The sequence below is a fragment of the Cyprinodon variegatus genome, unplaced genomic scaffold, assembly GCF_000732505.1.
Source record: "Cyprinodon variegatus isolate N-32 unplaced genomic scaffold, C_variegatus-1.0 Scaffold429, whole genome shotgun sequence".
In the NCBI taxonomy this organism is placed as follows: domain Eukaryota; kingdom Metazoa; phylum Chordata; class Actinopteri; order Cyprinodontiformes; family Cyprinodontidae; genus Cyprinodon; species Cyprinodon variegatus.
The window spans coordinates 378913-394229 of record NW_015150882.1 but is presented as its reverse complement, the minus strand read 5'-3'; the positions used below and the strand labels follow the sequence as shown (position 1 = coordinate 394229).

Sequence of the window (15317 nt, the reverse complement as noted above, 5' to 3'; positions counted from 1 at the left end):
TTTCAGATGCTTTGCCCTGTGCAGAAATATGCTGCTCCCATGCACGGGTCAACACTGACCCACTGAGCAAAAATTGGTTGAAAAGACACGAAAAGATGACATGAAAAGATCATGGTTTTAAAATCTAAGATTCAGGATTTTTCAGAAATTCCCTGAGGAAAACCATAATTCCTTATCTGCAGTTTCTCCAAGCTCTACAAGAAAAGAGACCTGATCTTTATTACTGCAGAACTTCTGATTTGGTGGAGCAGATTGTTTCCAGTGCAGCTCAGACTGATCGATCCTGTCCTGGATTCTGTTTGTGGTGACACTGCGTTTAATCTCAAGGCAGAGAATGTTGAGTTGTTGAACATCAGGGTTTAATATTTGTTTTTGGCTAATGATTGTTATGTATCACTCTTCAAACCACAACGTTCAGCCAATGCTACAGTTCAATCAAAATATGCTGCCTCCAGATTTAAACACTGCTCTATTTATCTTATATTTTTGACAATCATATAATTTCCAAACAAAATGCAATAGAATAATGTCATTTCAACTACGTAATACAAAATATAAAATTCTCATACTAATCTTGCAGAAATCTCTTGCCTACATGTGTGCCTGGTTAAGGTTGAAACAACATTTGATGTTTTCTCCTCTGTGTATTCTCATTTCTGAAGGCTCTGTGTTATTAGCCTTCTGGAGAGCTGCCAATATTTAATTCTGTGTTTTCTCTCAAAATCCCTGATTGTTTAAAACAAGAAAAAAAATATATATATATATATCTGTAACATTGTAATTGTAGTTTTAGGTTTCAAATTTATTGAGGTTCTTACTAATAACTTCACCCTGGACAAAAAAAAAAGTTCAAACAAATCAGAAACAGGTTCAAAGCAAGGACACTCAGTCCTTGAGTGTCATTGAGTGTAAAGTGTGTTTTTTTTTAGCTTTTGCATTTCGTCTCAATGTAACAACATTTTTTTGATTTTTTCCAAGAACACATCTTATCCGGATCTGTAGAACTTCACTTAGTAGAAACCTTAAAGCATCAGTGCTGTTCGATCTTCCCTGCAGCGGCCATTAATCCCAGCTGTGATGAAACATCAACTCCTCCTTTAGCTCAGCTATAAACACCATGTTGTTTGAAGCGCATATTTCCAATGGGAACAAGAAACAGCCATAAACAGTCAAACATTGTTTTTAATGGTGTAAAACAAAAGGCAACATTATACAGTTTGATGTAGCTGAGTGACGTAGAAAGTACATTCAAATACATCAACAAGGTCCAAAGCAAAATACGATTGGTGACGGTATGTGAAGTTTTCATGGTATGAAGATAACTAAAATTTTTCTGCTACATAAAAATAGTAACAGTACATCACTAAAAACCCTTTATGGAGTTGTGTGTTTTCTGAAAGCTAAAATTAACAGCTACTTTATAAAAAAATTACAAAACTCCTTCAATGGTCAAAATACACACAGAGAAAACAGGCAGGAAACAATATACTATAAATACGGTGACAGAACTGCAGGTCATATTTAAAGGTGATAACAAGAAAACCTCTCATATACTGTTTACATCCTGAACAAATTATGCCTCCTTTAAAATTCAGTCCAAAAAAATAATACAAAATTACACTTTCAAGATGTTATCATTACATATAAAGTAAAACAGTCCACAATTTATACAAGTCAGTTATAAAACAAGTCTGATTTGTTTTCTCTAATCCAGCCTGGCCTCTAGCTCTCTTTTAAAGGGAATCCCAAACATGGGCCTTAGCAGACTTGCACCTTTCTCTATTCCATGTGTATTTAAAACATAATTTCTCCTTTACACATTCCCCTCATTTTTAACTTTTCAGTTTTGGTTTAAAGTTTCAGATCATTAAACAGATTTTAATATAAAAGACGGGCAATTAAGTAAAAGCAAAAAAAAAAAGAAAAAAAGCTTTCAACAGGTGATTTGATTTACTACATATAAAGAATGCAAGTTAAATATGCATTATCTTAAAATTGTCCTCCTTGTTAAATAAGTTAGGTGTGAACGTGAGGGTGGAGGTTGGTTGAGGACCTAAATGCAGAGATGAGTTCTTGCAGGTTTAATGGAGTCAAAGGGCAACAGAAACAAAATCTAAGAATTAAACCCAAAAAACCAGGAGATGTCAGGAGAAAAACCACATGGAGATCCATGTAACAACAAGGAACCAGTGCTGAAGAACCACACAGGGAGAGTATATACGGGAGACAGAACAAAGACTGGGGTAATCAGCTGATATGGAGCAGGTGTGGATAGAAGTGACTACAAGGGAGCCAGGGGAAAGGAGACAGGCACAAGGGGGCAACAGAGAGTTTACTATAGACTGCTTAAATATAACACAAAATGGAAAATAAACCAAAGATCAACAAAACAGATTTACTTAGATAACTGAAAAATAAAAACTCATACTCCAAAGGGGAAAACCATAACATTAAGTGTTATTGCCACATTTTCTTGGTTCAGGTGTCTTATGCCCAAATTCTTACTGACTGTAAATTAAAGAAATAACTTACCTAGAAACCGTCTTAAAGATTTGTTATCATTTGGAAATGGTTCCAATAGCATTAACGTCCATTATCCACAAACAGAGCAAACATGTATGAGTAGCGAACCCTCAACCCAGTTTTCAGTCAACCAAAATTACTCCAAGAGTGCAAGGACAAATACGAGGTCACAGAAGAACCTAGTATAAAAAAAAAAGATGAGGCTCTTATGAACACACTGAAACATGAAGCAGAAATGTATTCATTGCTGCTCTCCAGAAGCGGCGGCTCCGTTTGGATGCATATATAAGAATAGCATCACTACTAACAGCATGAATACCAACATTTACCCATGCATCAATTAACTCTTTAATGCCTCCACATCTTCTACAGCTTCCGCCACTATTTCAGTCTTATCTCTCTTGGAATCAAATTTTTTTTGTTTTTTTCCCCACTAGACTTAGAACTTTTCTTCCTTATTTTCACAACTTCGCTGAGAAGTGCTAACTTGCTTGGCCATATTGCTTCTTCATTTACTCCCTGCATAGATGCGCAGTATCGTACCTCCAGTCACTCAATGTTTTTGTTAATATAAACAAAGGGATTTATTTACTAAAAAACTGAGCAAAAGCAAAACGTGAAACCCAAAAATAACCATTAATACAGTAGCTAATAATTTCTTTTTTATTTGCGGTTATTTTTGAAGGAAAACGAAACAGTTTGCAACTGGAGTGAGCGACTGATATATCACATAACGTGACTATGCCCCTTTAAAGAGATATAGAGAAAGCTTGTGGCCCATGTGCTGCCAGTGGTACTGGAGTCCTTAGTGCTACAAAGTCAAAACCAGAAGAGTGACCGAATGACTTCAGGAACAAATATATATTTTTAAGATCTCTGTAAAGAACAGAGGCAGTGAAGAAATGACAATTACCCAGGCCTCTGATAGAAGACCCAAGTCTTTACATATTCTACACACTTTGATTCTTGCAAAACTTAAATGCAAGAAAACATCCACCGGTCAAAACAAAGTGGAATGTCACACCTGATGAGGTCGAGGCTGAGACATCATTTAAAGGCTTTAGCAGGAACATTTCTTAAGGGGCTTTTTGCCATTTACAGTCTGGCCAATGGGGGCAGTATTGAGGTAGCAAATTTACAGCCTCCAATTCGCAGCGTTGGCTGTCTTAACAGGTCTGGCACCAATTATCACACCAAAGCTCTAAGTGTCAATACTTTACGACTCAAAAGTACAACCATCATGATCTGCCAAAATTGCTCCAATCCTTTTTTTTTTTTCTCACTCTTCAAACAAATCACATTTAAGTGCACAATGCCAGGCTCCTTTCAATCTTATCCTTATATCCTATATTAGTAATAAACTCATTGACTGTAAAGAGGCCTTTTACCTGTCACTGGCTTGTGCAGTTTGCCCCTCATCATTACATTTGCAGCTTTAAATCTTTCCTAGCAAACATAATAATGTTAAATTTATTACTAGAATTGTAAACAACAAAGAATGATCAACAACATTATCACTGTTGTCTTTGAAGATATAACTACCCCCAAAGAAAGATGTTCAAAAAACATTAAGAGCAAGAACTTCCACTTGCATAAATAAAACAAACAAACAAAAAAAAAACATAAAGAAGTGCAGCTTGAATGTATATGCGCATGCATGAATAGGGATATCATGAGTGGTTCCTACGGGGAGCACAGGCCTTCCGTTTGCCTTGGATTCAGGAACGTCACTATCTCCCGAATGCCGTTTTCACAAATTGTTGTCTGAGAAGTGTTGCTGAGGTTTCCTCCCACCTCTTTAAATTTTTTCCATGTCACTGAAAAACCAAAACACATATACATTTGAATTTTAGATCTGTCAACGTAGATTTAGGAAATATGAAGCAATGGTTTAACTTTTTCTAATTTTTTTCTACATGAGAAACATGAGGTCACTAAATAAAATATATGAAGGCAAAAAATGGTGAAGTTTGGTGTAGTTTCTTACAAATTTTGAAATGATAATTTTATATATGCTTCTCCTTCTCCTTCACATTTATTAAAACATAAACAAAGTATTAACTTTAAAAGAAGTCAATCTAATCTTTCAGTCAGTTATAGATTTTCTCATAAGTCTGATTGAGCTGGACCAGATATGAATGAATGAAATATAAAACCTCTAAAGTTTTCCTCATCCCACAGATACCCTCTGAGGCAAAATGATGAAGGTTTATGGGGCCAAAACCATCAGATCATAAAACATCCATTTTTGGAATTTACTAGACAAAAATATGTTTGGTCTTTTAGGGGCAGAATGCTGGTGAAGATTAATTGATTTTGTTAATTGGTGTTGTTGTCTTTCCTGTAAAGCACTTTGGTGCAGTTTTATACCATTTTTAAGTGCTATATAAATACATTTGACATTGACATTCTCAGTCATCCAGGTCATAGTCATTCCAAAAAATGTAAAAAGTTAAAAAACAAACCACTGGACTTTGTTTTCCAAGTCTGAGGGACGTTTCGTTTTTCATCCAGGAAACTCTATAAAGCTTGGAACTCAAAGCTATTTCAAACATTTTAAATAGAGAAACCTTCCTGGTGGGAAATGTCTTCAAACATAGGGGCAGAATATTTATTTTTATTGGCCCTGCTGGTAAAGATTGCAACTGAATCTGCTGCATCACTTATTGCAGTACCATTGAGTACCATTGAAGTAAGTTTTAATTTTAACCTTTAGCACATATCATATCAATTCCTGTGGGAAAAATGAAGCTGACAGATATTTTAATTCATTCTTTAATGCAAGCTGACATGTGATGAGGAGCCTGTTTTTGGAATCAATGATTTGCTCTTTCTGCTGTCTTTGAATATAATGTGATTGAAAGTATGTTCTTCACTTATTTTCTGCTGCTAAAATTGGTAAACAAGAGAAGAGAGCATGATTTTCAAATAACATGGAATTATCATCAGAGCTTAGGAAAAGTAAATTGTTACTAACCAAGATTTGACCACAACAATAGTCAGATAAATTAGTTTAACTTTTACAACTGAAAAAAATCTCTACTTATTAAAGAAGGTAATAGAACTAATATCTACATGCCAACTGATTATCCTGAAGAAAAACCAGGAACGGTGTTCACTGCTGAGACTAGACTGTGATTTTTGTCAACAAAAACTCAAGGGGGGGTCTAGTGTGAATTAAAGGAGGAATATGTGGAAAGTTCCTCATTTTTACTTTTACTTACAGCGGAGGATCAATTATACTGATTGACCTTTTTAGATTCCATATGTACATTAACCATTTCAAGTTTTTTATGGTGGATTCTTTCAGTTAAAGGAAAAGGTGTCACTGTTTTGGATCATAATCTAAATGTGTTTACTTCAGCAGATTAAAAAAAATAAAGATGTCAATTAACTTTCCCCTGATTATCCCAATTGCTAATGAACCCTGTTATAATCCTGTAATAATAATATTCCTAACAATTCTCTGGGAAGCATTTGGGTGAAATTGAAGAGAAAAGAGCATAAAAGAGGATCCAGGAGCTTGGACGATCTAGAAACATGCATAAAACTCGAAGGTTTATGTGCGCTACACTCCAAACTTATGAAATGTCACATTATTAACCAGCCTATCATCATCATTGGACATTACATTACCTCAATGAAAAAGTAACTTCTTTCCAGTTTTGGGATGATCAATAAGTTCAGACAGTACTGTACGTGATTAACTGAAACTATATTTGGGACTTTCTCCTCTGAGAGCCAATCTTTATTATACTCTTGTCTAAAAACAATCAAATATATTTAACATGCATCTGATTATTTAAATTTGTCTTTTACAACCCAGTGAATGATAATAAAAATGTCAAAGCCTAAGTTTTACTTGCAGTTAGCATCAGAGTGCAGATGGTGGGTTAGCTGACTGATGGGTCAACATCATGTGTCACCAGTTTGCACATTATTGCATAAAAAAAAATCTAAAAACAAATGAAAACAAAAGCAACATACCTTCATCTAGAGTGGTAAGAAGAGTGTAATTTTCTGGATGATCTGTGATGTCTTTTCTTTGAACGTCTCCAATCTCAATTATTCGTAAATTACCTGCACAAAGACATTTACTGTGTTTAAACAAAGTATTAACTTCTTCTATATGGAAGATACAAATCCAAAAAGCTAAACATAACTTATGTTATTATAAAATGCAGTTTATAAATGATGATTTGTTTTCTTTTTATCTATTAAATGAAGAGAGTTACTAAAATAAAGCGAAGCAGAAATTCCCCTAAACTTAAAAGCTAGTTTGCAGGTGTCAGACATTTGATTTAAGTCAAGCCTTGTGAGCAGATTACTATTTTTGTTCTACCTTAAAGTGTAAAAATCTATCTCTATTCTCCTGTGACTCTTGTTTTAATGTGGATCTGCTGTAGAAATTAAAGCAGCAGGTGGAAAGTTTAAGTGATTTAAGGTTGTAAAAACCAAACAGCAGCAACATCTGCCATCCATTGTATAAATAGCATCTCTGTTAGGGAATCTTGACCCACTCTAGTTTAAATATAGTTTTATTTCAATTCAATTTAAAAATACAAAAAGTGTGTAAAAAATTTGCTTTTAATTAGAAAAAAAAAATCAAGTATTGCTTTAATAAATATTTCCCCTAAAGTCTATAAGAATTACTTATAAAATGGAAACATTTTGCTTAAAAAGAAAAAAAAATGTATCTGTGTATATACTGTATATTCCCCATTCACCTTTTCCTTCTTTCCTTCCTCTTTTTGACTATTTGAACTGATGTTAAAAGTACATTTCTCCACTGTGAGATCAATATAGTCCATCAATCAATCATGTTGTTTCACCATCTAGTTAATTCTGTCCTAAGCTTGTTTGTTTGTTAGCCAACACTACATGAGCTTGAATGTTTTTTGGGTAAATGTGAGATGGGATCTTTTGATTATGGCTGTGTATTTTCGCCAAAGTCCTGAATCGTTTCAATTTTGATTAATAAAGTTCTAAATCTTGTAAATCAGATAGTTTAAACTTGAGATGTGAACAAAACTGTCTCATAAGTGCAAACTTGTTTGTGAAAAGTGAAAAAGTGAAGCCTCTCTCACTCAGACAAGCACGAGCTGCATTATCTTCACTGCACAAACCATTTTTGCAGCGTCGTCTGTAACAACTACAGGGTGTTTGCTGGTCAGCCCCCATTTGTTAAAGTCTTCAGTCAGCCTATTATCTTTATTTGCAGCTGTCTGGCTTGAGTCCTTCTTTCCTGCTCATTTGAATGTGAATGTCACGTACTAATCGATCTCATTCCCTAGAAATCGATTTAGCAAAAATGCAAAGGAATCGATTCAAAATAGATTTTTTTAAACAGCCCTACTTTTGATTCTGGGTCAGTAGAGGTTTAGGTCTTGAGACTCTCCATAAATTCCATTACTCTTTCTCATTGTTAAATTATGAAATCTGACCATTGATCATTAAACCACAAATGCTTTAGATTTTATTTTAGGTTATTTTAAGAAGAGTCAGTGATCTGCTTTTGGACTGAATTTGATAGGGGAGGGAGTCCTGCAAAAGTTTACCCCTGTGCATGTTTTCTCCAGTTTTGATTTCTCATAGTGTGATTAACAGCAATTAATCAATAAACCAAAATAGTCCAGTTCTGCATTCTATTTTTCCATCTTTCTGATTAAATCATCATTTAAAATCAAATTTCAAAATGAACATACGTTCTCGGACATTCAAAATTGTTTTTTAAACAGTTTATCAGAAAATTAAAAAAAGAAGAATTTTGAAAACATCTTTTTTTTACTTTTTAACACAAGACTAATAAAGATGATATTGTTTTCTAGGTTCTTAAATTTTTTTTTTAAATACTTCCTACATTTCATTTCCAAACACAATTTTATTTTGCTCATAAAGTATTTGATTATTTTGAATGAGAACCTAATCTTATAAACATTTTAGAAATCTTGTCCTCTAACTTTCAGAGATAAAAAAAAAGCAAGTTTTAATAAAGAAAATTTGTTTTTGAATGCATTTTTCTTCTTCCTTGTGCTGAGGTTTAGTCACAATACCTTCTGCTGTGTTCCAGGCTTGCACTTCAATCTCAGCTGTACTCTGTCTTTCCGCAGCAATGATCCTAACTGTGTTAGGAGAATCAACTTTCAAAGATAGCTCTACTTTATACACCAAGAGGTTGTTTTTATACCCATGATAGCATTGGGTCTGGTTCACTGTAGCTTTGCTCTCTACAGAGAGAAAACAAACAAACACAAAAACAGGTTGAGGGGATAAAATGTTTCCATCGACTCAGCATCGTACCACTGTAATCAGCCCATCATGTCTGTGGGTCCCGCTTCTTTACCAGGACAAGTCTTGCAGCATTTTCCTGCTGATTTCATTGGATGCTGACACGGGTAATGGCTTGGACATGTGATGCGTTTGCAGTCCTGGAGGCCGTCAATGCAAGTGCAAACGATGCATTCCAGGACCTTCCCCAAAACTGGATGCCACATGTCTCCATGAGAGTATGTCTTGCCGTTGTATAAACACACTGAGATAAATAGGAAACATGTGAGGCACACACGGAAACCATCGGAAACGTGTGAGGAACATGCCAATAAATCTAAATAGCTGTATACTACCTTTCTGTTTACCAAAAAAAAAATAAAAATCACCTCTTTGGTGTTTCCTCTGCAGCAAAATCCTCACTGTCGTCTCCGAGGCCCCTTTGAGGTTGAGCCTGCTGAGGCTGAGGCCCCTGGAGGAACCTCTGTGCAGGGTGGCCCGGTCCGACCTAACCCTGCTCTGCTCTCCAGAGCACTGGTCGACTGAATGCCTCTGTTGTCAATTAAACAACAGTTACTCATCGATTCAGCCATTGGCTCACCTTGCTTTTCCCCTGATAGCTGCGGGAGTATCGCATCATGTTCTAAATCATAAAAAAGCTGGCTGTAGATGTCTGAAATGCTGCCAATATTTCAGTGCAATGTAAAATGAAACAGCGTAGCCAATAAGGGCAGTTCTTGTGCCAAGTGGTCTGTGGAACTTAAAGGAAACAAAGGAAACCCTTCATCTTTAATCACAGGAATACAATCCATCACTTTGAAAGAAAAAAAAATGCACAGACTGACCAGAAAACACAGAGGATCCTCATAAAGAAACCAAACAATGAACCTGCTGTTTGTAGCATTTCACCTGAGAAACTAAACACACCTTTTTACTGTCTTTCATCACATAAAAATGCTTTGCTAAAGTTTTCATACCCACTTAATGTAGTAGATTAGAGGCTGGCTAGCACAAGTAGCAAGTCTGGGTTTGCATCCCAGCTGTGGGGAAAGAGCTGCCCCTGTGGGTCCTTAGGCAAGACCGTTCACTCTAATGCTTGCTTTGGGAAGGCCTAATGCTTGGAATCCTGAGGTTCTGAGTTCAAGCCCCACACACTCCCACAGACTGCCACTCTGGCTCCCTGAGCAAACAACCCACTGCTCCCCAAGAGGATGGGTTAAATGAGAGTTCATTTCATTGCTCTGTACTGGAGACAGTGTAATGACAATAAAAATGCTGGGGGAAAAAAAGAGTAACAATCGATCTCTATAAAGTATGCAGGGCATCACTATGTTACCCCCTTTAATCTGGTACCCTAAAATAAAAATCAAACAATCAACAGATGTCACCTGGCTTATCCAAAAGGGTATGTTGCAAATGTTTTTGAGGTGGTAAAATATGAAAAAGGTCAAGCTGAATGGAATACATTTAGACTTACAACGCCTCGGTTCAACTGATGGTTTCCATCCTCAATGGATGAGGAGCCGCTGCTACCATTGTCTATGAGAGGAAAAAAGATGAAGCCACATTTATTCAGATGGGATATATATTTTCCAACACTATGCATGCTATTAAAAATGTCATTATAACAATTAAATCTTTTTAATAGATCGGAGATGCTGCAGGAGTAAAATCCTACTCATTTTAATGTTAAAGGATTCCTTTGGCTACCTTTACACACCAAACAGCAGGTATCTGGAAGGGTAGCTGGCGAAGAGCAGGTGACTGGTTGGCATGTTTTCAGAGCGCAGAAGATATTTCCGTTCTGTGAAAAATAGAGAAAAATAATCTAAACCAAAACAGTCAAATGATCCTTAACAAAAAAAGGACAATTATTTTTATTAAAATATTTAATAATCACCTCCTGATGTTTTTGAGGGGAAGTTTACCATGAAATCACAGTGAACTGCTTTACTGACATCAGTTCCTGTAGCTGGATTAAATAAACAAGCCTTGGGGTGTGATGAGACTTGGAACACATTGGCCCCTAACCACTACGGCTAAGCACTAACCCTCGGCTTGCGCATTTCAGTGGAGGGTCCAACAGAGTAAGGACTGTCCCAAACCATGTAGTGGGTAGGGCTGGTGGAACTTTTAGCCCTTAAATAAAGAGTCTGCATCATTGCAAACCTGGTAGAATTTGCCAGCAGGTGTCACTGGCAGAAAATCACAAGTTTGGAAAAATAATGTTCCAAATTCCAAAAGGGAAGCTTCTCTTTGAAATTGTTTTATTTGACTATATACACTTATTTGACTATATACACTTATATTAAATCTTTGATGTCATCTCTACCTGCACCACAGAGCCACAGCCTATGCATGGGGGGGTAACACCATTGTCATGGAAACAACTGTTTTCCTTTTCCATGGAAAGGAAGAGCCAGTCCCATTCTCATTAATCCCTCGCCCCCCCACCTTCAATCAAGGCACCCTCCACCGCTCTAAGTGTGATTTTACAGGGAGTAACACTCAATAGTTAAGGGATAGTGTTCAGGAGGCGGTTTGGGATTGGGCCATAGTCTCTTTTGCATCAGGGTACACATAATTAGGAAGCCTCTGTTGTTAACAGATAAGACGCTTTGTGGCATACATGCAGTTTTGTTTTACTGATTTTCTAAGGAAGTATTTACCATCTGAGAGGAGTGTAGTTAGTTAAAAAGCTCTTTTAAACTCTGGACTGCATGCATCCGTAAAGGCTTCAGCACTGATTTCGGTACAATTTGCCCTACCTTAAAGTTTTAAAATATATCATGTGAATTCCTTACACTTTTAATATTTTATATGTTGATCTGGGGTATCGCTAACCTCACAAATCACCGTATATGTAGGAATGCAATGGTGAGGAAGCATTTAAATATATGCAGACTTTGATTTTGAATTTAAGCTGGCTTTTTTATTACTGTTTGTGACAGAACCAGTCAGTGTGAATATATATATATATATATATATATATATATATATATATATATATATNTATATATATATATATATCACACTGCAGATTGGGATCTGATAAAGTCAGTTAGGGCTGAAAGAATTTATTGGATTAATCGATTTTTGAACCGATTTTTGAACTGATTAAGTAATTAATCGTTTAATCGTTAATCGTTTAAACGTTAACTGGCGTATGGAGACTAAAACGTGCCTTTTGCTGACAGAGCAACCTACTTAGAGCAGTAAATATATATTAAAATTGTAAAAAAAAAAAAATATATATATATATAAACATTTTACAATTAAGATAAAGAAAAAACTTTTTCATCTGTCAATATGCTCTATCCAGAACTGCTCATGTGGAACAAATTCAGTTACACTTGATTTACTTTCGTAAAAAAATCTTCATTAAGGAACCTCTTGCTGTCCAATTATTAATCAGTTAATCGAAATAATAATCAGCAGATTAATTGATTTGCAAAATAGATGTTAGTTGCAGCCCAAAAATCTATCTTTGATTAAAGTTTCACATTGAGTTAAATTAAATATCTGAGAGAAATGATGATGCAATCTGGCTTCAGCTCCCCTCAGTCACCATCTGTGTTGTACACAAGTTTCAAGTCCTGTTTTGTTTGTCTCCAGGCTTGATAAATGAGACCCCTTTTGTACATATTGTTTAAACTATCACTCTTGATGGTGAGTGAAATAAATTCAGTCAATCAATCAAACCCCCAGGATCCAGGTCGTGTGCAGAATGAGGATGTCTGAGGATGAGGATGAATGAAGAAGCACAGAAACATGAGTTCCAGGAGCATTCTTAGATGATTGTTGGAAATAGGGAGGAAAAACATACTGACACACTACCTGTATTAACAGCCAGAAGATTAATTAAAACAATAGGATCAGTGCACCAACATAATAACTAAAATTTGGGTCTTTGGCAGGTAACCAAGTTATTTTACTACTGTAAAAAGGAAAGATGTTACATTCTGTTTTTCAACGAAACAAACTCCCACAGAAAAGCCTGGCAGATGGGAGAAATGCCACACAAACTGTCTGCGCCGGATAAAGATATGATCTGAAACTGTTTATGCTGTTTGTTGTTACGCATCGTCTGATTCATTAACTTCTCACACCAGGTGGCCTTGCGAAGAGCACCCCACCGAGTTCGTTTCTGGCAGCGTTTCTTTTGCTTTTTTGCTGCTGATCACAACCAAGCAAAGTGTGATGTTTTCTCCTCCTGCACTGTTTTAATGGGGCTTCACAATCTGCTTCCCCTTGTAGAGCACAGCATCAGCAGCTATTAAAAAGCAGGCACATATGGCAGGGAACAAAACTGAAATTATACTAAAAACGATCTTGTAAAGTTAGAGATGTTCTGCAAAGCTCCATACAACATTTTAACAATTAACAATGTGAGGATTAATAACAGGGAAATGATGGCAGAGCAGAAATCACAGCAGGATGTGACTTTCTGTGAGAACAGGATTTACTGATTTACTGTATAGGGCTGTTGCAATTTGTTGTAACCCTTGTCAAAATGAGGCCTTGAGGGAGCAATAAGCAAATGTTCACTATTATTTATAAAAAAACAAAACAAAAATACTTTTATGAAGAACTAAATGTATATTTCTAGATGGGTCCCTGAGCAAGACCCTTAATCCCCGCTTGCTCCCTGGGCGCCACACAATGGCAGCCCACTGCTCCCAAAGGGGATGGGTTAAATGCAGAGGAAAATTTCTCTAATGTGAGATCAATAAAGTTGAATGGCCATACATCTTTGTAAATAGCTGCTGCTCAGGGCATACCATAAGACAGTGGTGTTAAACTCCAGTCCTTGAGGCCTGGGGCACCTGAACTCTTTAGCAGAGCTTGACCTGTTGCTAGTTGGAAGTTAAGACATTAGAATTAGGCGTGTGGGGCAAAAAGTTGCAGTGCACTGGCCTCAATGGTTTGTTTGACACTGCTGCCATACCAGCAAAATGGCAGACAGTGCATCCAGCAGACCAGAACGGTCACCTAAAAGCAATCGGGACTAATTATTACCAAAGAAAAACAACAGTCTTTGACAAAATAAGGATAAAATTAATAATTATTATTAACATTATAAGTAATGATATACATTTTAATAAATATAACCAAATTACCTTTTGTGTGATGTTATTAAGCTTGTTAGAAAGCTGTATTAAATATAGTGTTGTTTTAGTCAACAGACAGTGCTCAACAGTAAAATACATTTATGTTTTTACTGACCTTATCCTTAAAATAATGAAATCCAACCTTTGATTTGAGTAAATTCTGTCACAAAGCATATTAAAATAATTGTTTTACACTGAATCATTGGTGCAAAACTTTGGGCACCCCTTTTTCACTCTAATCCAATTTTTACAACAGGACAGCAGCTGCCTTCTGTAGGATATATTCTACAAATGAGGAGCTTCCAGGCACTGTGAACACATGTTCAGGGTTATACTCCTGTAAACATGCACAGAAACAGTTAACTTACTAGCCTTCTTATTTAAGAGCTATAGATACTAAAACATCAAACTTTTATCATTTATGTCTAAATATTGTTTTTTATGGCTAATTATTATTGAGTCTTGTGTTTGTATCAGTCTCTCTTGCCTTTATAGCACTGCAGATTACTGCAATGGATTCATTAAGTACATTTTCTTTTCTATTCTATTCTATTTTATGACATTCGCGTGTCACATAATTGCACATGGCAGAGGAATTATTGAATTAGTGCAGCGTTCAACATGGTTGATCACTCCCTTTTATTAGAGCACCTAAAAAAACTGGCTGTGCCTTTCTGGAACCGGACTGGACTAGTTTTAATCCTACTTGGACAGGGACTTTTCTGTGTCAGTAGTTAAACTTGGCGTTCCCCAAGGATCCATCCTATGGCCCCTCTTATTCAACATCTACTAAGATATTCAACAGTATTATTATAATCCTACCTTCCAAGCAAGATGAACTGGTAAAAGGAGTTTGAAATATAAGTTAACATCACTAGTTTTGAAACAAATCAAGAATATGATACATCAAAGCTGCTGCTGCGATTGGCAAAAAGCTTGACATGGGAGGAAGGTGTCACTTAGTGATTTATCCAATCAGCTTAACGAATTGTACTGAATGTCTCTTCATTTCGCAAAAAGGAGGCTTTCCAGATAGATAATGTGTAGAAATCATATCAAGCTACACCTATCCATCTGGTTTACTACAGTTTAATTATAATCTATCTTAGATTTTGAATAGTTGTTTATATAATTTAACTAACATTAGTATGAAAATCAAAAGAAGTTACCATAACTATGCAGATGCTGCAATGCTGTACGTTATAATATTACCAGGTGACTGGACCCATTCCAGCACTGGGTAGCAGTGTTGGGCACGTTACTTTGAAAAAGTAATTAGTTATAGTTACTAGTTACTTCCCCCAAAAAGTAACTGAGTTACTAACTGAGTTACTCCACAATAAAAGTAACTAGTTACTAGTAAAAGTAACTATTGCGTTACTTTTGCGTTTCTCGCCCCAGTAACCCTCACCACCC

At 36.0% G+C, this 15317-nt stretch overlaps 1 protein-coding gene across 2 annotated transcripts in view; it reads right to left on the bottom strand.

The window, feature by feature from the left end:
- Positions 1-3205: 3205 nt before the first annotated feature.
- LOC107093506 (chordin-like protein 2) overlaps positions 3206-15317 on the bottom strand; it is a 17406-nt gene continuing 5294 nt past the window's right edge. For both annotated transcript variants that reach the window (XM_015388610.1, XM_015388609.1), the window contains exons 5-11: positions 10501-10594; positions 10268-10329; positions 9180-9342; positions 8867-9055; positions 8577-8750; positions 6511-6603; positions 3206-4340 (exon numbers count right to left, since the gene is read on the bottom strand). In XM_015388610.1, coding sequence (XP_015244096.1) covers positions 4207-4340; positions 6511-6603; positions 8577-8750; positions 8867-9055; positions 9180-9342; positions 10268-10329; positions 10501-10594 — 909 coding nt within the window. In that variant the 3' untranslated portion in view covers positions 3206-4206. The remainder of the gene's footprint in view (positions 4341-6510; positions 6604-8576; positions 8751-8866; positions 9056-9179; positions 9343-10267; positions 10330-10500; positions 10595-15317) is intronic.